At 56.0% G+C, this 22,786-nt stretch overlaps 1 protein-coding gene across 2 annotated transcripts in view; it reads right to left on the bottom strand.

The window, feature by feature from the left end:
- Positions 1 to 1,301: 1,301 nt before the first annotated feature.
- Positions 1,302 to 22,786, bottom strand: part of SLC9A1 (solute carrier family 9 member A1) — a 52,218-nt gene continuing 30,733 nt past the window's right edge. Inside the window, exons 2-12 of one of the 2 annotated variants that reach the window (XM_005895895.3) lie at positions 14,629 to 15,089; positions 11,124 to 11,374; positions 9,980 to 10,197; positions 8,640 to 8,842; positions 6,640 to 6,729; positions 6,113 to 6,183; positions 5,815 to 5,988; positions 5,482 to 5,596; positions 5,215 to 5,316; positions 3,734 to 3,806; positions 1,302 to 3,145 (exon numbers count right to left, since the gene is read on the bottom strand). In XM_005895895.3, the coding sequence (XP_005895957.1) occupies positions 2,799 to 3,145; positions 3,734 to 3,806; positions 5,215 to 5,316; positions 5,482 to 5,596; positions 5,815 to 5,988; positions 6,113 to 6,183; positions 6,640 to 6,729; positions 8,640 to 8,842; positions 9,980 to 10,197; positions 11,124 to 11,374; positions 14,629 to 15,089 (2,105 nt within the window). In that variant the 3' untranslated portion in view covers positions 1,302 to 2,798. The remainder of the gene's footprint in view (positions 3,146 to 3,733; positions 3,807 to 5,214; positions 5,317 to 5,481; positions 5,597 to 5,814; positions 5,989 to 6,112; positions 6,184 to 6,639; positions 6,730 to 8,639; positions 8,843 to 9,979; positions 10,198 to 11,123; positions 11,375 to 14,628; positions 15,090 to 22,786) is intronic. The other variant, XM_070383528.1, reaches the window with a different exon arrangement.

The following is a 22,786-nucleotide window of genomic DNA, read 5'->3' on the forward strand; positions in this document are numbered from 1 at the left end:
GCTGAAGCTCTTCACCGGGCTAACCTCAGCTCATCCTATAGTTCTCTCCTAGGGTATCACGTAGGAAAAGTCCTGCTCAACACCCCTCCTTCCCTTGTCACACAGAGAGAGAGAGACAGACACACACACACACACACAGACATAGATACACACAGACACACACACACACACACAGACAGGCACATAGATACACACAGAGACACAGAGAGACACACAGACAGAGAGACACACAGACACACACACACACAGAAACACACAGACACACACACAGACAGACACACACAGACAGGCACATAGATACACACACAGACACAGACAGGCACACAGATACACACAGACACGCACACAGAGACAGACACACGGAGACACACAGAGACATATACACACACACACACAGAGACACAGACACATAGATACACACAGACACACACAGACACACGGAGACACACACAGAGACACATACAGAGAGAAACACACACACAGACGCACACACAGCACACAGATACATAGATGCAGAGACACACAGACACATAGATACACACAGACACACACAGAGACACACACACAGGTACATAAATACACACAGACACACACACACAGACACACACATGGAGATACACAGAGACACATAAACACACACCCACAGAGACACACAGACACGCACACATACACACAGAGAGAGACACACGAAGACACACACACAGAGACACACAGACACACACACAGACAGAGACACAGAGACACACACAGAGACACACACACAGACGCACAGACAGACACACAGATACACAGATGCAGAGACACACAGACACGTAGATACACACAGACACACACACACAGACACACACAGACAGGTACACAGACACACATACAGAGACAGACACACAGAGACATACAGACACACACACAGAGACACACAGAAAGAGACACACAGAGACACACACAGACACATAGATACACACAGACACACGCACAGAGACACACAGACACACACAGAGACACACCCAGAGACACATAAACAAACACACACAGACACACGCACAGAGACACACACACATGGCTTTCCTGGCAGGACTGGTGAGCGCTGCTCTGCGTCAGAAGGAGCCGAGGGCTGGGAGCCTCCTGCTCTGCTCTGCTCGCGCCTGTGCCCCTGGTGCTGGGGCCACGGGAACCGGCACACCAGCGCCTGACACGGACTAAGTGTCTCTCTGTGCTGGCCACTGAGCCAAGTCCTTCGGGTGCTTGGGCCACCTTCCTCCCCCAAGTCCCTGGTTCCCAGGAAGCAGCCCTCAACTCTATCAAAAACTCACACGGATTTATTAGAATATGAAAAAGATTCGGTTTCTTCTGTACAGGCGGCAGAGCGGCAGCAGCTGTGGTGGCTTTGAACATGGTTGTCAACGTCACCCTTGCATGGTGACTCCTGCCCAAAACAGCACTTTCATGGAGAGGAGGGGGAGGTGAGCACGCTCTGCCCAGGCCACTGGGGAGGGGATGCTCTGACTATTGCACGATCCTGGGGAAAGGAGTACCCTAGAGAGAAGAACAGAGATCACTAGGCCTGGGCCGGGCCCATGGTGGCCATGGGAGTAGGCATGTATTTCTGAGAGCAAAGGCCTCTGGGGCCAGGGCTCCGCTCACCCACCAGCCCTGGCCAGTGGGAGATGCTCAGGGGACACCCCCGCCCCCCGAGGACAGGGCTCTACAGCAGTGCTTACAAGAGAGGTTCCAGGGGCCAATGGGGGCGGGGAGGGGGAGGAGAGAGAACAGGCCAGCAGGAGCTGAGGACCAGGCCCAGAAGAAGGTCCCAAGAGGCCCAGCATCTATGAGTTAGAGAAAGTCACGATGGGGTGTCCGTGTGTGTGTGTGTGTGTGTGTGTGTTGGGCATGGGGGGTGGTGAGGTCATTTCTGAAATCAGAGCCCTGTGTACAGAGGACTGATTTGGGGAAGTGTTGGGCAGACAGGCACGTATGCGGATGTGTGGTGCTCTAGAGTTAGGATGGCAGGAGTTCTGTTCAGGCAGAGGTTTCAAAATGTTTTAAAAACAGGAATGCCCTCTGTGCAAATAGAATCGTACATGGAAGTGTGAACAAACAAAACAGATAAAAAGGCAGCACTCTCTGGAACTCCGATCAGCAGCCCCTGAAGGGCCCAGTGGTCCCCGCTGGAGCCCAGTTTGGAGAAGCTGAGTCCCAGCTCCAGACAGAGCTCAGAGGTGCCCTCAGCCTGCAGCTCTGAGTAAGGACAGGTCAGGTGAGGTGGCCAGGGTGAGAGCCGGCAGGGGGACAGCATGGCCACGGTCCCCAACCTCTCCCCAAGTCCAACGCCTGGTCCCCTAGTCTCTTCCCTGTTAATGGAGGCCCCGGCTCCTTCCCTTCCCAGGAGGGACCAAGGCTGAGCCAGAGGCTCTTTGGTTAGAAACTAAGATTGACTTGAATGAGTAGGGTGACGGAATGGGAGGGGCCCCGCAGAGGTCTAGGGGACTCAGAGGCCCTGGTCCAGGTAGGGAGAGAGCTTGGCTTGGGAGGGGACAGGGTTTGCCTCACAGCCAGGCAGGTCCACCTCCAATGGATGGATCTGGAAGGCAGTTCTGGCGGGAGGGAGGGCGCTTCCCAGGAGGCAAGGGGAAGCCGTGCTGCGGTGGGGGCTGTGGGCCCAGCTGCCATGCGGTGGGGGAGGGCCGGGGCCAGTTCAGGTCGGGAAGGAGGAGGGGAACCCCGCCCTCGCCCCCCGCCAGCAGCCCTAGCTCTGGTGGGAGAGTCCATGGTGGGAGGGCACCGCCCGCTGGCCCCCCGTGCTACTGGCCCTTGGGGATGAAAGGCTCTCCCTCCCCAGGCTCGGGGTGGGGGCCTGGGTCACTGAGGCAGCGCTGTATCCTCTGAGAGCTGGGGCTGTCGCTCGGTGCCGGGGTGAAAACATCGTCGGTGCCCGGGGATGAGGGCTCCTTGGTCCGCATCGTAAGGCCCCCATCGGGGTCCTCGTCGTCCTCCTCCTCCTCAGCCAGCCTTCCAGGATCCCGGCTCAGCCCCAGGACCTTGCCCTTCAGCTCCTCGTTCACCAGGTCCACAGACTCAGGCGACTGCGGGGAGGCCGGGTCGATGGTGATCACAGGCAAGTCGGCCTTGGGCTCATAGGCCAGCGGGTCTGCAAACCAAGAGCAAGGAGCACGCTGGCTTCCGGCCCTGGGTCCTCCCAGTGTGTGGCCCACCTCTGCCCACGCCAGTGGCTCCCAAAGAGACTGCCTGTGAGTGCAGTCATCCTGGTATGCTTCAAATCACTCCAAATGGGCCTTTTATGAATCCTGTCACCTGGCCAATAGTTCCTCCTCCCCTCGGACTGCTCTCCAAGGTAGGACTGTGCGCCCCTGCTCAGCCCTGGGGCTCCCATAGGAGTCCCTGCTCTGACAAAGAGTTTAGGCTCCCTCCTGAGTCCCCCGTCCTGGAAGGCCTGCCTTGGTCCCCCACATGTCAGAGAGCCCAACAGTGCAGCCCCCTCTGGCCTCCCCGTGGGCACCCAGCTCCTCAGCGTGAGCCCCCCCCGTGGAGCACTCTTTCCCTGGGGAGGACGGCAGGGCTACTCTTCTGGGGGGCCCCCCTCTGGTGAACCCCCAACTCCACCTGACATAGGAGGAGCTCACGGCTTGGCCCGTGAGAAGCCCGTCCTCCCTGCAGGCTCTCTGAGGCCCGTGCCCAGCCTCGAGGCCCCTCGCCGGGCCCCCACGGCCTGCCTCACCTGAGCCAATGCGGGCCCGAGACATGGTGGGCGAGTCCAGCTTGTGGGCCGGCACGGTCAGGTAGTTGCTGATCTGACAGAGGAAGAGCAGATGGGGGCAGGGGGGTGAGCAGAGGCGGCTCCTCTGGATGGCGCCCCTGGCCGGTGGCCGCACACCCTTCCTTTGGGTGCCCGGGGTGCCCACACCTACTCTGCCCATACCCGTGGAGCCTGGGCCAGTGCTGGGTCCTGAGGGCTTGGCCCAGCCTCTTGTCGAGCTCTGGGGTGACCTTGGACACCCCCACACTGTCCCACCTCTCCCGTGGGGACACCAGCCCAGCCTCTAGCTCCGGCCCTCATCTGCCCCTAAGGACAGACCCACCATCAACTCAGGAATGTCACCCGGGCCCTGGATGACCCCCGGGATTCTCAGTGCAACACGCTATGACTGAACTCAGCTACTTCTTTTCTTTCAAAACCTGCTCCTTCCTCCGTGTCCCCTCAACCACCCCACCCGCCTACCCCAATCAAAGGCCAGACGTGACCCCTGCCTCCTTTTCCCCTTCCCTCGGTCCCACCTCAAACTGGTAACCAAGTCTTGCCACTCCAACCTCCTAAATGTCCCTTGAATTCTGCCTGCTCCTCCCCTCCCCCTGCCACCCCCCCTAATCCACCCGCACCCCTTCCCATGTGCTTCCCTTACTGAGAACCCTTCATGACTTCTCCATGCTTTGGAAGGAAGCCCAAACCCTTAACGCCATTAACGAGCTTCCTTGAAAGCTGAGCCCCCTGTGTGTGGTCAGGAACTTATGCAGTTTCTTCCCTTCTGCCTGGCCCTTCCCCTGACCACACTCCCTCCCCTGTGACTCTCATTCCTAAGCGCACTCTGACCACTTCCTTGTTTGAGGTGCTCAGAGCCCCTTGCACTTCCGGTTCTGCCCGGGGCCACTGTGTGCTCCATAAGGGAGGGACTGGGCTGATTCACCACCCGATTCACGGAGGCAGTTCTGCCGCGTGGCACTTAAGGAGAGCTCCGCAAATATTCTCCTGAACGAATGAATGGAGGCATGCGTGTCTTTGCCTTCTGATTCTGAGCCTTAGTTTTCTCACTAGAAAATGAGAGGTTAGAGCACATGGACAGACTCTTCTAGATCTGATACCCAAGGACACAGTGGGGAAGGGGGGCCTCTTTGCTGCTCTGAGTGGAGAAGAGGTGGAGAAAGCAGCTTTCTGGAACTTTCCCTGGGGCTCAGCCTTTGAAACACATGGGGGGTATGTGTGTGTGTTCGGTTGCCAAGTTGTGTCTGACTCTGCAACCCCATGGACTGGGGAGCCTGGAGGGCTGCAGTCCATGGAATTTTCCAGGCGAGAACACTGGGGGAGGCCAAAACACCAGATGGGAGTGGCTCTGTCTCCCAGAGGGCTGGCTGGGGGTGATGCAGGCAGAGGAAGAGACCAGGTTCCCAGAGAAAGGCAGGAGCCGGCTCCAGCTTTGGACACACCTTCTGCTCCAGTTGCCTGGCCTTCTGTCTCCGGAGCAGCATTTGGTTCCAGGCCTCCTCGTAGGGGTCGGCCACCAGCGTGTGTCTGTTGTAGGACCGCAGCTGTGGGAGGAACAGCTGTCAGGCAGGCCCGGCCAGGGCCCAGAAGCTGGGACTGGAGGGGCTGGGGTGGCTCTGGGCATGTGGAGCGGAGGCGGGTGGGGCGGGGTGGGGGCGGGGGCCTCCTCTGCAGTAAGTGAAGTGGGCCGGGCAGGGGCAGCCCCTCACCCGCTGCCTGGTCTTCTGCAAGTTGTTCCTCAGGATTTTGCGGATCTCCTCTTCCTTGTCCTTGGACAGTGCTGGCAGGATGCGCTCCGCTGGCAGGGACTTGGGGTGGATGTTCCTGGGATAACGGGGCACAGATGAGAAAATTCCTGGGACTCTGGGGGCTGGGCCGGGCCAGAAGGGTCCCCTGGGGATGATCCGGTTGGGTGCACCAAGCCTGGGTCCTCAGTATGATCCGCCCGCCCGGTGGAGTGACCTAGGGACCCGCTCCAGGTGGGTATTGAGGGGTAAGCGTGTGGCTTGCAGACGCGGCCGGGGTTGGCCATTAGCACTCACTGCATGGAGACGGTGGAGACGGCCGAGGGGATCTTGCCCATGCCTCCACTTTCCACCAGCTCGATAGCTTGCTTCATCTCCATCTTGTGGTAGAAAGCGATGAGCTGGGGCTCCTTGGAGCGCTCACCGGCTATCAGACACTTCTTCACGTACTTCTTATTAAACCGGTTGAGCCTGGTGGGAGGCAGGAGGAGATGGGTGAAGCTGGCTCCTGCAATGGGAAGATGCCCAGGCCCCCGGCGGGGGAGACCCTTACCAGCCCCTCCCCGCCCTCCTGCCCACCAGGCCTGCCACCTACTTGTCTTTCCAGTGGTGGTGGCCGTAATGACCACAGATGTCCTCGATGCCTGTCAGAAGGTGGTCCAGGAACTGAAACGTGCCCAGGGCCAGGTCAAGCCTCACTACTGGGCTCCTCCCGGACCAAGACTCCTGAGTGGGCCCCCACCTTCCACCCCAGCACTGCTCTGCTCAACCCAGCCCTGTAGTTCCAGAAGCAGCCAGGAGGTGGCGCCCACACCCCACTCATCCTGAATCCCTGTGGACCCCTCCAGCACTCTGCCTCTGGGGCCCAGCTGAACCCTCTTCTCTGAACCCACTCGTGCCCAGCACCTGGGCCAGGTTCCTGCAGAGGCAGAGGCGGCATGACGCCCCCTCCTCAGGTTCCTGGCTGCTCACACCACCCCTCCCTATGGGGTGACCCGGTGACCTCAGGAGGCATTGGATGAGGGAGGAGGGCTGACTGAGGATGTGGATGCAAGGCCTAGCCGACCCCTAGCTCCCTAAGCCTCCTCCTGCAGCACAGGGCCCAGGCCCAGCTGCCGGTACCTGCGTGTGGATCTCCTCGTTGATAGAACGCTTCGTTTCTTGCTTTTTCTTCACAGCCAGCAGGTCTACCAGGGGCCGAATGGTCATGCCCTGGGGGGCGGGTGGGTGTCAGGCACTCCAGTCCTGCCACCTTGGCAAGGAGGCCACAGAGGTCCCCCACCCTAAGGTCCCTGAGCCTGGGATGCCCTTTGCTCTGACGTCCCCAATCTCCCAACAGCCAAGCTGTGGTTATATTAAGCCCACTTATTCCTGAAGACATAGCCAGGGGGTTCATATCCAGCCAAGGGACTCACACACAGGTCAGCTAGCCCGGGCCAGAGTTCAAGTGTGAGTTCCACCACAAATGTGCTCTGTCACCTAACAGGGAGGACCACCTCTGCTCTGGCCCCCTTGCACGTTTTTGACCCAGAAGGACCCAGTAAGGACAGCAGTAGCTCATCTAACTGCACGCTTGTTGAATGCCAGGGCCAGTGGTGTTTTTACTGGAATTAGCATTTCAATACCTACGATGACCCCTTCCTTGTCCCCATTGTACAGATGAGGAAACTAAGACCGAGAGAGGTCAAGTAACTCCCTAAGGTCTCACAGAAGTAGTAAAGCTGGATTCAAACTCAGGCAGGGAGGTCCCTACCTCAATGCTGCATTCATTAAAAACTGGCTCAGTAAACCAACTGCAAAATCAAGGTGGTAAAGTATTTTTGAAGATGGAGGCAGGGCAAGATGATCAAAGAGGCAGCCTCTTCTCCTTTTAAAAGACAGAAGACAAGTCCAGCCCCAGAAGTTTGCTCTACGCTGTGTTCTCTGGAGAAGGCAATGATGTTTCCCATTGAGGGCTTGTCCAGGGTTATTATCCAGGACAGACGGAGCAGGTGGTAGAGAAACACATGGACAAGCACACAGATGAAGTGTTTCTCACTTGCCCAAAGTCACGGGTCAGACAACGAGAAATGATTTACATCATCTCAGGCTGGGCTCCCTCAGGGACTCAAGGGGTGGGTGAGGTTTCAGCGAAGCCTGGTTGTTCAAATGCACAGAAATCACGGCCAGCAGCTGCAAGGATTCTTCAGGATCATCTGGTCCAGTCCCCCCACCTCACAGATGGGGATCTGAGACCCAGAGATGGGAGGAGCATCTTTCCAGGGTCACACTGACAGCAGCAGAGCTCTGGCTAACGACTTCCTACGGCGCAGCTCGGGGGTCGTTTCACCTTTCCAGTCCTCATGTTGTGTGGCTGCTGCTGCTGCTGCTAAGTCGCGTCAGTCGTGTCCGACTCTGTGCGACCCCATAGACGGCAGCCCACCAGGCTCCCCCGTCCCTGGGATTCTCCAGGCAAGAACACTGGAGTGGGGTGCCACTGCCTTCTCCAATGCATGAAAGTGAAAAGTGAAAGTGAAGTCCCTCAGTCGTGTCCGACTCTTAGCGACCCCATGGACTGCAGCCCACCGGGCTCCTCCGTCCCTGGGATTCTCCAGGCAAGAGTACTGGAGTGGGGTGCCACTGCCTTCTCCAATGCATGAAAGTGAAAAGTGAAAGTGAAGTCACTCACTCTTAGCGACCCCATGGACTGCAGCCCACCGGGCTCCTCCGTCCATGGGATTTTCCAGGCAAGAGTCCTGGAATGCCATGTTGTGCTACTGTCCCCATTTGACTGATGTAGAAACTGAGACCCTAAGATATTAAACCACTTCCCTAAATCCCTACCATGAACTTCATGGTCCTGCTGACTGCACCTATCCCTCTCAATGCTACCTGGGCTCCTAACTGAGCTGGGCAGGATCACTCCACAATGACGCATGACCAAACTTTCCCTTTACAATTGAGCAAACTGAGGCCCAGAAAGGTGGACTGGGCTTGTCCAGGGCCACACGAGGTATTGATGGAGCTGGAACTACAACCCATGTTCCCCGCCACCCCCACCCCCCGCCCCGCTCGGTCATGTGCTTCCTCTTTCCTGGCAGAGTCAGGGCCCCCGGGCAGGGCTGCTCCGCCCTGTCCAGCACCTGCACAAAGACGGTGAAAAAGATGACGGTGATGATGGCCGTGAGGAACAGGTCACACATAGGGAAGTGCTTCTTGTCCAGGAGGTAGCCCAGGGAGAAGGCAATGGCCCCTCGCAGGCCCCCGTAGGCAATGATGAACTGGTCCTTGGGGGTCAACTTCACGATGCGGAACTTGTTGATGAACCAGGTCAGGCCCAGCACGCCTGCCAGGGAGGGGAAGCGAGGGGTCAGGTTGTCCCAGCCCCTCATGGCTTCTGCAGCTGGGAGATTTTCTCTGTCTGGAGGAAGCCTCCACTGGTAAACCCACCCAGCTAACTCATATCTCAGGTCCCTCAGTCCAAGGTGCTCCTAATCCCTCAATCCAAGAGTTGGGTGGATCTTTAAGGGAGGTCCCTCAACCTGTGTACACTTTAGAGACATTATAGAGGCCTCCAGGAGCTGGAGGGCAGAAGGGCACCAGGAAAAGAGATGAGACAAGACTGGCTACAAGTTGATACCTATTAAATATGATAGGTACACGGGCCTACTTTTCCATGTGTTTGATATTTTCTGTAATAAAAAGTTGTTTAAAAATGCTAGGGCTTCCCTGGCAGTCTGGTGGTTAAGACTTCATGCTTGCACTGCAGGGAGCACGGGTTCGATTCTTGGTTGAGGAACTAAGAGCGCATGTGCAGCATGGCCAGAAAAAAAAAAACTGCAGAGGGAGGATGGAGTCCAATCTCAACCCCATAGCCCCAGAATCTCCAGAGGATGAGGCCCAGGATGAAAGGGTTTTTAAGACAGTACAGCAAGTTAAGTGCCATGCCCAGACCTAACCTCAGAGAGGAGGTGAGATCCACGGGCAGAAGCCACATGGTCACTGAGGTATCCAATGTATCCAGAAGGTGAAGCAGCTGCCCAAGGGCCTGAGGCCTGGCGCCCAGGGGTGCCCTGGGGCTGGCAGCAGCAGTTGGGAGGCTCTGCAGAAGACTCCGCAAGTGCCAAAGTCACGCATGGGAAGAGGAGGTGCAAAGACCACAGACCTGAACACAGATCTGGCCCTGGGGGCCTCAGTCCTCTCCTCAGATACTGACTGGCTCAGAGTCCCAGGGTTGCTGATGCCTCTTCCACCCGCACATCATGACTGTTACCCCAGGAGCGTGGCCCTCTGTCCCCTCCAGGGCCCATAAGGGCCTCAGTGCTGCAGGGAGCGGGAATGGGGAAGCCCCCCATCCCACGGGGGCACCAGGAGCAGCCTGGAGCCAAGCCCACCACCTCCACACATAGCATGCACCTGGCTGCCACGTGCACGCACCCCCTGTCACGTGCACACACACCCCTCCCCGGGCCCGGCCACTCACCCAGCACTCGGGCGATGAGGCAGAAGAGCAGGGTGCTGATGACAAACGTCCAGTTCCAGTGGTGAGAGCCGGCCACAGTGGAGACGCCCAGGAAGATGAAGATGAGGGTTTCACTGACGCTGCTCCACATTTTGAGGAAATACTTGATGGTCGTGTGGGACTTGTGGGAGATGTTGGCCTCCACGTAGGGGCGCATCACCACGCCCGAGGCAATGAGTCTGGGGGTCAGGGGAGGAAAGAGCGGGGAGCGGGGTTCAAAGTCGAGCCACACCCTCCCAGGGCGCCTCCAGCACCAGAGAGGCAGGCAGGGGCCGGGCACCTGAGCTCCTCTCATGGGTCAGACACCTCTGCCGGCTTCCAACCCCTGTTCTCAATACTCTCAGCCAACCCTGCAGACACTGGTATATTCTGGCATTTTCCAGACGAGAGATCTGAGACATGCAGAAATAAAGTCACCTGCCCACGGTCACACTGCCAGGGAGTGGCAGAGCTAAGACACGAACAAAAGAAGTTCTGCCCGGCTCCTAAGCCTGGGCCTTTTCCCCGAGGCCACACAGCCTCTCCACCTGACAGGGGTCACGTCTTTGGCCACAGGTTTATCCTCCAGAGTGTGGGGTCCCCTTAACACCCGGGGGTCCCCACAGAGAGCTGTCTTCCGGGCGGCAGCCCAAGCCCTTCCCAGCCTGGCACCCACACTTGGGGTTCACTCCCGCTGGCCCAGCCTCCTCATTGTCACCCTCCATCCCCATCCCCCAATCCAGCCTTGACACTTCCAGTGACTTCTCCTAGCGGGAGCACCTTAGCACAACTTCCCCGCCGCCCCCCCAACCCCAACTGCAAGATGCAGCTGGGGCCTCAGGACCCCCAAAGCAAGGGAAGCCTCGCGCCCCCTCACTAGAGCTGCTGAGAGGAGTAGTGGGCGCGAGTGCCTGCGTCCGGAGACTGCCAAGGGCCTCCCTTTGTAACAAAAGAAAAGAAGAAATGGCTGGGGTGAGGCTTTCCAGAAGCCTCACTCTGTGCTTCCGGGCAGCCCTGAGACCTGAAGCCTGGATCTGGGGGGCTGGGCCCTGGGGAGCTCCCTTTGACCTTCCAAGCCCGGGGGGTCTGAGTTGGCGCCCCGCCTCCACGCCACGCCCAGACTCACGCCATGATGCCTGACAGGTGGAAGAGCTCGGCCGACAGGTAGGCCATGTAGCTGTAGAGGAAGACGAAGAGCGGCTCGATGACGCGGATGCGGGAGGTGAAGCGGGAGGTGAAGGCTGCGATGACCCCGTAGACCACGCCCACGAACACCCCACCCAGGGACACCACGAAGAAGCTCAGGAAGCCGAGGATGATGTCCACGATGCCCACGCGGTCGTAGTTGGCAAACTCCTCAAAGAGGTGATACAGGACCTGGGAAGGGTGTGTAGGCTGGTCGGCAGGGGGGCGGGCACCCTGCCCCATGGCTCCTGGGGGTCACCCAGGGTGATTCTGTCCCCTCTGTTGACCACAGCCAAGAGGTGGCAGAGGGGTCTGGGGCCCAGAGGGTCTTTGGGCCTGCAGTGGGCTGTGCAGAGAAAGAACCGGCTCTGCAGCCAAACCACCCGGGTTGAAATTCTGACTGCTGCTCCCCAGCTGTACACATGGGGCAAATGACTCAATCTCCCTGCGCTTCAGTTTTCCTGTCCAGAAAATGGGGGCAATAGTACCAACCTCACAGGGCTACTGTGAGATTCAATTAGTTAATGAGGGCAAATTGCCTATCACAGCATTAGCTGCTATTCACCAAGCTCATCGTGCACGTCCCTGCCTGGATTTCGGTCTTTCCTTTAGCACAAAGCTGGGAAATTCAGATAATTAACTAGAATAGGACTTCTTAACTGCTGAAGCTTTCTAAAAATACACTCGGCCAGCCCATACTCTACTTGGATTGTCTGGAAGTGGGACCCAGAAATCTCTGTTCAACAAGGCCCCCAGGGGGTTGCAATGAACCACCGAGTTCAGGCACTATGGAACCAGAGGCTCTCCACGGCTTCCCCACCTCTGGGCTGGGGAAATAAATGGTCATTGTAACACCACCATCAGACTTTAAGTGGCACTTCATACACTGTAAAGCCCTTTGATTATGGTCATCCTGTTTGCCACACAACAGCCTCATGAGGTAGGCAGGCTAAAGATGCTTGTTCCCTTGCTAAACTAAAGCTCAGAATGGTGAAGTGATGTGCCAGAGGACCCCCCAACCCCCGCCTGGGAGCCAACAGAACTGGGCCCAGAGCTTGGTCCCTGCCAGCAGTGGATGGCCTCCCTGGGGATCCAGCTTTGAGTTTCTATCTACCTCCTCTTAGGTGCTGTCTGCCTGGCCTTCTCCCAGACAGCTCTGCCCGGAAACCAGCCAGGGAGTGTCCAGGCTGAAGGAATGGAGAGGGAGTGGGGAAGAAGACCTGGGGATCCCCGAAACAAACCCTCCAAAGCCCCCAGTACCTGGGCCACATGTGGAAGCAGGGCACCTTTGCTCCAGGGCCAAGGCCTGAGGCCACACAGCTTGGGGCAGCCTTCAGCCCTACCATCTGGGTAATGGGGCATTCACACCCACGCCCAGAGCTCTAGAAAGGGCCCGACTTGGGCCAGGCAGGGAAGGGAGATGCCAAGCACTGGCCAGTCCCCCGTGTGCCTGGACACAGCCGTCTGGGAGATGGGGCAGGGCTCTGGCAGTGCGTTCTCAGCCCTGGGCTACCTAAACCTACTCCTGGCCTGAGGAAATGCTCAGGTCCCTAAGGTGCACTGCCTGGGCTGATGGGGCAGGTGCAGAGGGCAAGGTCCTCACTTCTGGCCCGGCACCACTGTCATTGGGACTACAGAGACAGAGTAGCATAGTGCTAAGCATCTGGACTCTGGACTCAAGACTGTGTACATCTGAACCCCAGGTATATCATTTATCAGCTACTATGATCTTGGACGAGTTCCTTAATCTCCCAGTGCCCCAGTTCCCTCACCCAAAAAACTGGGAAAAATCACCGTGCTAACTTCATGGAGTCTGCGTAGATTAGCTGAGACAATACATGATCAGACAGAACACGAGCAAGGACTCCCACCACTGCCCCTGTCTCGGGGAGGCACGGCCATGGACCCACGGTGGCCAGATGGGGGCATCCACTCTTGCAGCCACGCCCCACTGTTCCCCAAGAGTGCCAGCCTGAACCCCAACATACACCCAGATCTTCTGGGGAGGGCTTCATCTCTGGCACCCACTGCTTTTGCAGGTATGAGTGAGTGTGACTCCCGTCAGAGCCCCGGGAGGACGGCAGGCTCAGGACAACGGTCCCTGCTCCAGAGGAGGAAACAGGCCTGCGTGGCAGCTGTGGGCAAGGGTGGGTGCCCGAGGAGACAGGACAGATGGGCCAGCCCGCGGCTCCCCTGGCTTCACGAGGAGCTGACGGGGCGCCAGGGGAAGAAGCGGGAGAGGAAGCCGAGGCTGTTGGCAGGCGACCACTACCGTCGGTGGCTTCTTTGAGGTGCGGCTTCCTGAGCGGCTGGGAGTGAGGCGGGAGTGCGTGTGCGAGCGTGCACAGGGCGTGCACATGGGTCCGTGAGTTTTCCTGTGCGGGCAGCTGCTCCCTGAGGGGTCCAGCCAGGAGGGGGATGTAGGTGTTTGCACAACACAACACGGGTGTGCACATACACGTACCTGCTTCCTGAGGAAGCCGGCTGGGAGGAAGGGTATGTGGAAACATACACAGCCTTGCCACATGCAGACCCTGCGGTGGGGGTGTCTGTCCTCGCTAGACCTGGCAGGAATGCACTGACTACTCTGCCACATCCCAGCTGTCAAAGGTGAAGCCCAGAGAGGTACAGTCACATGCCTAAGGTCACACAGTAAGCAAGTGGCCAACCCAGACTGACCCACTTTACTTGCCACCTTCTGGAGGTTTTAGAGACAAGGTTCCTTTCCATGAATGCTGCCCCCAAACTCTGCACAAATTAAATTCTAACTTAAGACACGTGTGTGTGTGTGTGTGTGTGTGTGTGTACGCATGCATGCTCAGTCATGTCCAACTCTGGCTGCAGCCTACCAGGCTTCTCTGTCCCTGGGATTTCCCAGGCAAGAATACTGGTGTGGGTTCCTCCTCTGGGGGATCTTCTCAACCCAGGGATTGAACCTGCATTTCCTGCATTGGCAGGTGGGTTCTTTACCACTGAGCCACCTGGGAAGCCCTAGCTTAAGATACAGCTACCAAGAAAGCTAAAATGCCCCTCAGAGACTAACTGGTCTATAAAGGGTAAACTGAGGTACAAAGAGGATAAGTCATTTAACCAAGATCATATCAGAGTGCATCAGGGACAGAGCATACGACCTGGTCAGGCCGAGCTCAGGCCCTGCAGTCAGATAGACCTGGCTTCTAATTTCAGTTCTATCTATTCTACTGAGTTATTTAACCTCATTAAGCTTGACTCCTTCTCTGCAAAGTGAGACTAAGAAGCACCTCTTAACGTAGTCAGGAGGATAACTGAGATAATCCTTGCCGGTGCCCAGCACGATGGCCACACATAGCAGGCAGGGCTGGACACTTGCTGTCTTACTATTGTGAGCCGGGGGATGTGGGATTCACTCTGGACCTGGGCTTGGGTCTGGGTCTTGCGTGCCCCGGGGCGTGGCCCCTGCCTCTCACCACAGTGACGGCGTCATTGAGCAGGGACTCCCCAAACACAAGGATGTGGAGCAGCTCGTTGATGTGAATCTCCTCGAAGACGGCCAGCACGGCCACGGGGTCCACGGCCGAGATGATGCTGCCGAACAGCAGGTTCTCCAGAAGGCCGATGTTGTTGATCTGCTCGCCACCCACCAGGCACACGGCGTACATGAGGCCACCCAGGAAGAAGGCGTTCCACAGCGTGCCCACCACGGCGAAGATCAGGATGGTGCCCAGGTTCTCCGTGAACTGCCGCAGCGGCAGGAAGTAGCCGGCATCCAGGATGATGGGCGGCAGCAGGAAGAGGAAGAAGACTTCCGACTGCAGGATGGGGGGCGTCTCGCCCACGCCCTTGATCAGACCCCCCACCAGCAGCCCCACCACAATCAGCAGGCAGCTCTCCGGGACAATGCTCGAGATGGTGGGGATCACGTGGAAACCTGCAGAGGGTGAGATAACGGAAGGCCGTGGGCTTGAGGGGAGCCAGGAGAACAGAATATGGCTGGGGCTGAAGGCTAGGGGTAGGACCAAGAGGGGCTCAGGCTTGGTCTCAGGGGGCCGCTCTGTTACTCTCTGAGCCTCAGCCTCCTCGCCTAGAGCTGATAACACCAGCCTCACAGGCTAATATAATGCAGTTATGGGTTATGTTTATACGTAACTGATGTGTAAACTACATGATGATGTTGTTGAAGTGCTTTTTTCAAAGGACATACAGAGGCTCCCTGTCACTGTCATAAAGTAGGAGAAAGAAGCAGGTCTGTATGCCTTCAGAAAGCAGAAATTATTCACCGATTACCAAGGCTCCAAGTACCACCCAGTTCCCTGACTGCCCCGTCTGCCCAGGTTAGGGTAGGGGTCCTTCTCTGGTGCCTTCCCCTCTCACAACTTCCATCTGCAATCCTGAGGGCATTACCTAACACCTGAACCCAAGTCATCTGTCCAGGCACAAGTTCATGGAGACGGATGTAAGCTCAAGACCAGGCATAACAATCGAAGAATTCTGTTTAAGGGAAGACATCAAGTTCCCCATCACGGAGGCGTAGAAGCAAAAGGCAGACAATGGTCGGTGGAGAAGTGACACAGGAGATAGGAAGGAGCACAGAGGAATCAAAGACTATCAGCGCAGGAAGGAACCTGGGGATCACACTGCCCGGGGCCTGCAAACGTGCAGCACGCACGCAGCGACTTCCAATCCCAGCTTCGCGTGCTTTCCCGCTGAGCCCAGAGAGATGCTCAGGAAGCCGACAGCAATCAATGGGTTCTGCGCGTGAGACAAAACCTGTTTGCCGTCCTCTTTCTCACCCAATTCCACCCACTTTAAAGAAGGGGCAACTGAAGCTCAGGGAGGGGAAGACTCACCCAAGGTCACACAGCTCATCAATAGTAGAACCAGGACAGAACCCAGGTCTGACCCCACCAGCTTCTATCAAATGCCCCCTTCTTTAAGTCACTCCCTCCTTTCTCCCCATTAAGGTGAAAACGCCCCTCTGCCTGAGACCCACCAACTGTCTCCCCAAGCCAGGTCCTGGCCAGCAGCAGCAGTAGGCCACCCTCTGCAGCCGGCCCCCTTGGTTCCAAACACCAAGCAGGGAAGTGGCAAAAATCCCTTTCAGAGAGGGCCCCTCTCAATGCCAGCTCCGCCCCCAAGCTGCTCATGGGTCTCTGGTTTGTTTTGGGTGAGGAGGTGGGTGGAGAAGACCTGGGACATAACCCCCAAGGTCCGCCTGGTTAGGATGGTCCGCTTGCCACTTTGCTCGAGGTGGAAGCTCTCGCTCTCCTCCCCTCCTTAGCTTGTAAACTCTCTGCAGGCAGATTCCATCTCTGTTTATGATTATGTCCCCAGGGTCGGGGATACAGGAGGTGCTCAACAAGTATCTACTGATCGGAAAATGCAAAGGGCTTGGCCAGGACCCACGTGAATCTCTATAACCTGTCTGGCCAGGCCTCTTCTCTCTTTACCCCTGGAGAAGCCTGGGAAGGAAGAGGAACATCGCTCCCCAGGCCCAGAGCCCTCCTGCTCTCAGGTACTGATCAGGGTGGTGCCAGCAACAAGTCAGGACTCAGTATACCATCCAGGCCCAGAGCCAAGCACCCAGGGCCTGGATGTGACAGGGCCAAGCACCCAGAAGATACAATCGAATCATGTTGGAAAAAAAAAAAAAACACATCCCCATTCTAGGCCAGGACACTTCAAAACAGACCTGACCCAAAGTCACAGCTTTTAGGCCTTCCCTGGTGGTCCAGTGGTTAAGACTCTGGCTTCCAGTGCCAGGGGGTGTGGGTTCAATCTCTGGTCAGTGAACTAAGATTTCACATGCCGGGTAGTAAGGCCAAAATAGAAAGTCACCACTTTTGTGGAAAAGTCCACTCCTCTTACCCTGCCATGCCCATCCGTCTTTGTCTGTCAGTAACCCTCAGGGTTCGTGTGGCTGGTACACTGCGAAGGGCTAAGTCAGGTTGAGTCCAAGTCTCCCTTGCTCTAAAGATTAAAGTCCAAACTTTCAGCACGCCCTTCATCATCAGGTCTTGCTCATGTCTCATGCTCCCTACTTTCTTTTTTTTTTTTTGACCTCGCCATGCATCTTGTAGGATCTTAGTTCCCTGACCGGGGATTGAACCCAGGCCCTCACAGTGAAAGCACTGAATCCTAACAACTGGTCCACCGGGGAATTCCCCCGACTGCGTATTCTTATGTTTCAACCTTGACAAACTCCTTTCAATTCGCTCAAGTGAGGTACACCCTCTTTGGCCTGCAGAACTTTGCCCAGTCCAGTCTGCCTGCCCAGAACACTGTTCCTCTACCCACACTGTATGTGGCTGACACCATATCCTTCTGGTTCCTCCTCTTCCAGGAAGCATTCCCTGACCACCCCTGCCTGCCTGGGCTAGAGCAGGAGTCCTCTGGTGTGTCCCCCATCATAACCTTTGACCCACAGTCATGACCTGGATTCCTCTTTCTCCCCAACACCCAGTGAGGTCAGACAACGCAGGCAGACGCAGTGAAACAGGACAATGGCACCACACCTGGGACCTGTATCTGCCTTGAGGGAAGACGGACAGCATGGGGGTTTGGGAAGCTTGGGAAGGAAGAGGAACATCCCTCCCTAGACAGGTTATAGAGATTCACGTGGGTCCTGGCCAAGCCCTTTGCATTTTCCGATCAGTAGAAACCCCCATGCTGATCAGTAGTCAGACAGCCAGCTGACTTCCTCAACGCCCCACCGCCACCCCAGAAGCTGAGCAACAAGAGCTGCCACAGGAGTAAACAGAGTCTAAAGAGGCAGCTCAGGGCAAGTGGAGGACAGTGTTCACCTCCACCCAGACTGCTAGGCTTTGAAATTGCCTCACCACCCTCTATGCCATCCATCCAATCCACAGAGCTTTCCTGGCTGCAGGAAGTGCCAGGCAATGCACCAGAGACCAGTAAGCCTCAGCCCACTGGGGGAGCAGAGGGATGATTGTGTGTGTGCGTAACACTCCAAGAGCAATAACATGAAGAACATTCATTACTCCTAAAGGTGCACCAGGAGCCAGGCATATGTCACGTCTTTAGTCCTCACAATACCTAGCCCTGTGGGATAGGTATTGTCCCCATTTTGAAGAAGAGACAGTTGAGGTTTGGCAAGGTTCAGTAGCCTTCCCAGAGTGCAGGGGAGGAGTTCAACTCTAGCTCAGAGCATCTCACTTCAAGTGAGTCGGTCCTCACAGTACCTGGGGCTGGTGCCCTGTCCCCAGAGCAGAAACCCCCAGGTCAGCCCTGCCTCTCGGGGAGCAGAATCCCAAGCCCTGATGGGCAAGGGAATGGGAGGGGAGGAAAGTCCGGGATCCACCCTGGCTCCTGGCCTGTGGGTAGGCTGCACATTACTGGAAAATAGCTTCTGGGGGAGGGGCGGATTCTGTCATCAGGCAAAGCGGAAGGGGGCCTGATGGCCTGTTCTGACTTGTCCCTCTCCAGAGGCCCTGCCTCCACCTGCTGTCCCCACCCTGTACCCCAGAAACTGAGTGAAGTGAAAGGGGGACAGTTGGGCCTCTGGGCCCTTGACCAAGACCCAGCATTGAGACAGGACCTCAAGATGCCACGAAATGAGGCAAAACTTCTGGGCCTGAACTTGTGACAGTGGTGATGTCACCAGGATGGAATCAGGGGTGGGGCAGAGGCCACAAGACTCAGACCCAAGCCGTGAGAGCCGACGCGGACCTCAGAAGCCACCTAGATCCTCCATCACATGGTTGGGGAAACTGAGATGCAGAGAGGGGTGGCGATCTGTCAGGTCACGGCCGGTCCCCCCATGAGGACCCGTGAAGCTAAAGTCCAGGGATCGCTCGAGCCACACGGCCTCCTGCTGGAGCCCCCAGACCTCCCAGAGCAAGGACGGGAGGAGGAGGTCTGGAATTCAACATCTCCCGGCCACGGGGCGAAACCGCCGACTTTGGGGCTGGCTTCCCTTTTTAGGTGAAGAGGTGGGGGCAGGGGAGTGGTGTTTCTCACTCTGCCCGGAGTGGGTGACAGCTGGGCAATGGGGGGCACACACACATGCACACTCACTCTAGCTCTGACACACACTCACTCTGCCCATTGTCTGACATACACACTCTCTCACGCACATTCCCCCCGCTTTCACTCTCTGACATGCTCTCACACACAGACTCTGACCACACACTCGTTCTCTTACACACCCATGCACACAATTACCTACATTCTTGCTGTCTCTGACACGCACGCTCTGAGACATTCATGCTCACCTGCCCTCTCTGTCTTACAGACACACACACATACTCTTTCTCTGACACACACAGGGAAACTGAACCGGCACGCGACTCAGCTGCAGACTGATGAGGGGCTCTTGGTCCCCGGCAGCCTCTCTGTACTTCACTGTGAGGACGTTTTATTTACATCCCAGACCGTCCCCACCTGCTGAGACTGGGCGCCGTGCAGCAAGCAGGCAAGACTGTCCCACGTTACCCTTGGTTGCCAGGGTGAAGGGATAGCTCAACCCCACTGGCCGCATCTCTCCCCTGGCCTGGCAGTCAGAGGGGTGTGCCAGGAAGAGGGGCCTCCCTGGCCCCCCCAAGCTGGGTCAGCAGGGACCCAGGGGCACATGAGGGGCTCTACCGCCCTAGTTCCTGGCCTGAGGACTGCTCTGGGGCTGCAACTCGGCCAGGTCCCAAGGGATTCCTGGTTGCACAACGACTCCATGTCTTTAACTCCCTCTTCAACTGCCCCAGCAACCAGGCTCCGCTACAGTAATGAAAGCTGATCCCTCCCAAGGAGAGCCTGGCGCTCGACAGTTCACAGCAGCTTGCTCTGCTATGTCTAACTCACCTGCACCTCACCAGGCTCTGGCTGTCACAGCCATCAGCCCCCCAGTGAGGAAACTGAGGCACAGAAAGGCGAAGCAATTTGCTCGAAGTCCAGTGGCTGGCAACCAATTCAAATCCAGGCAGTCTGGCGCCACTCTGGGTTCTCAGCCACTTGCCACATTATCCCTGGTTTTATTCTTATTTTGTTTCTAAGGGGCGCATCAGAACTCGGGACTGAAGAGCCCCAAAGCAGTTCCCAGGGGACCGGAGGTGGTATTTCTTTCCATGAGCTCTTCTCCAGGGAAGTCTTGCTGCAGCTGTTCTTCCGCTCAAGGAAAGACCTTAGGGAACCCCTCCATCTTTTAAGGCTGCCCCCTCTCAGCCGGAAGGGGTCAGTCTTCTCCTAAACTCCTAGGGCAGGAGAATCAGAGGGGCTCTGACTCTTCTAGAGTCAGATTTCTTCTCAGTGTTGAGTCTTCCCACCATCAAGTCGGCTCTGAGGTCCAGATGCAGCTGCTGCCTCAGTAGGCTTGCAGCCAGACCGGCAGAGACAAAGACGTGTGGCACTCGCCACTCTGCCCTGGGTTACAAGCCAGATGTAGTCACTGACTAGTTTGGTGACTTTGGGCAAGTTACATCTCCTACCCTCAGTTTCCCCATCCGTGTAAAAGCCTGTTTCAGAAGGTTTCTGGAACCTAAGAGGACCTAATAAGGGTGAAGAATGGCAAACACTGCTATCTTCAATGTTGGCAAAAAGTGGTTCTATTATTGTTATAATCTTCAAAACCAGGCTTAAACCAGGTTTAAGGTGAATCACACTATGTTATTACGACCTGTTACACTTGTCCATCATTTAGGATGGACATCACTTTAAGCTCTGCAATGGTGCGAACTTTTTAAGTCATCTGGGTCTCCAGCTGTCAGCATAGAGTGAGCATTAACTATTTATGAACTGAGACAAAACTGACTTTCAGATGTGAAGCGTGGGAAAGAGGAAGGAGATGGAAGAGACTCTGAGATTTCAAGAGTAGGTGATGCTCCCAGAGCAGGGATCATCTGAATTAGGCTTTGAAGGGTCAAGAGAAGTTTGCCAGAGAGAGAAGGAAGAAAAAAGCCATTCTAGGGTCTGTATTGGAGAAGGCAATGGCACCCCACTCCAGTACTCTCACCTGGAAAATCCCATGGGTGGAGGAGCCTGGTAGGCTGCAGTCCATGGGGTCACTAAGAGTCGGACACGACTGAGCGACTTCACTTTTCATTTTCATGCATTGAAGAAGCAAGGGCAACCCACTCCAGTGTTCTTGCCTGGAGAATCCCAGGGACGGGGGAGCCTGGTGGGCTGCCGTCTACGGGGTCGCACAGAGTCGGACACGACTGAAGCAACTTAGCAGCAGCAGCAGGGTCTGTATTACAAGTACCCCACAAATGGATGTATGGATAATGGGATGAATGAAAAATAAGGAAAGAAAAAGACAAATAGCAAGGCTGAATTCACCAAGCCTTTGCCAATACCCAAACAGGAGAGTTGCCAAGATTAAATGAGATGGTGTATATAAATCACTTGGCACAGTACCTGTTACACATGTCTTTGAGTCTTGGTCCCTCCTGTCACTGGGGTGATGATGAGTAACCTGAGAACCCAGTGAGCAGGGTAACTGTGAAGACAATTTTTTAAAAATATGCCCACCCAGTAAGATCATAATTCACTTTAAGATATAATCTCTAGCATAGAGAAGGAGAAAAACACTGGACACTTAAGAGGGTTGGATGCAAGACTTTCACATCTCCTCTCATTTTATCTCATATCTTGACCCCCATTTAATAGATGAAGAAACCGAGGCTCAGAGAGGTGAAGTGACTTCCCCAAGGCTGCAGAGCCGGGAAGTGGCAGAGTCAGAATCAGAACCCAGGTCTCCCCATCTCTAGTCTTTGTGGCAGGCTGCATCAATGAAAACTAAGCCTGTGAGCATCAGAGGAAAGAGAAGTCAAGTCTGCAATGTGCCTCCCCTGCAAAACAGCCAAAAATAAATGTGTTCCAAGTACCTGGAGAGGAATCGTCCCCCACACCGGGGGAGTCAGTCTCTGTCTGTGCCTTCCCCCATCATTCTTCCAAACGGCACCTCTATCTCTGGCCTGTTTCAGCCCCCGTCTCAGGGAGACAGGGTCCCACCCTCTGGGAACATCCAGTCTGGGTGGGAAATTAGCTAATAAATCAGCGGAGAATACAGCAGCATATGCTGGGCTCCCTGAGGCATAGGGAAAAGAGGACTTGGTCAGATCAAAAAGTGGGTTTCAGGCCCGGCTCTGCCCTTTAGTAACCAGGAGGCTTGGACAAATCATGAAATCACAGACGGGCCTCGGTTTCCTCGTGTGCAGACAAGTGAGAATCAAGGGACTGGACACAGAAGCACCTTGTACCTTGTGATGTGGCAAACAAACTTCGGAGATGATCAACACATGAGAAGTAAGGACAGAATTCCAGTCCCCTATAACGAAAGGGACATCTTTTTTGGGTGTTAGTTCTAAAAGGTCTTGTAGGTCTTCACAGAACTGAAAAAGATCTTCACGACCAAGATAATCACGATGGTATGATCACTCACCTAGAGCCAGACATCCTGGAATGTGAAGTCAAATGGGCCTTAGAAAGCATCACTAAGAACAAAGCTAGTGGAGATGATGGAATTCCAGTTGAGCTATTTCAAATAGCTCAAAGGCAATGCCAAAGAATGCTCAAACTACCACACAATTGCACTCATCTCACATGCTAGTAAAGTAATGCTCAAAATTCTCCAAGCCAGGCTTCAGCAATACGTGAACCGTGAACTTCCTGATGTTC

This window comes from Bos mutus, chromosome 2 (assembly GCF_027580195.1).
Source record: "Bos mutus isolate GX-2022 chromosome 2, NWIPB_WYAK_1.1, whole genome shotgun sequence".
NCBI lineage: Eukaryota > Metazoa > Chordata > Mammalia > Artiodactyla > Bovidae > Bos > Bos mutus.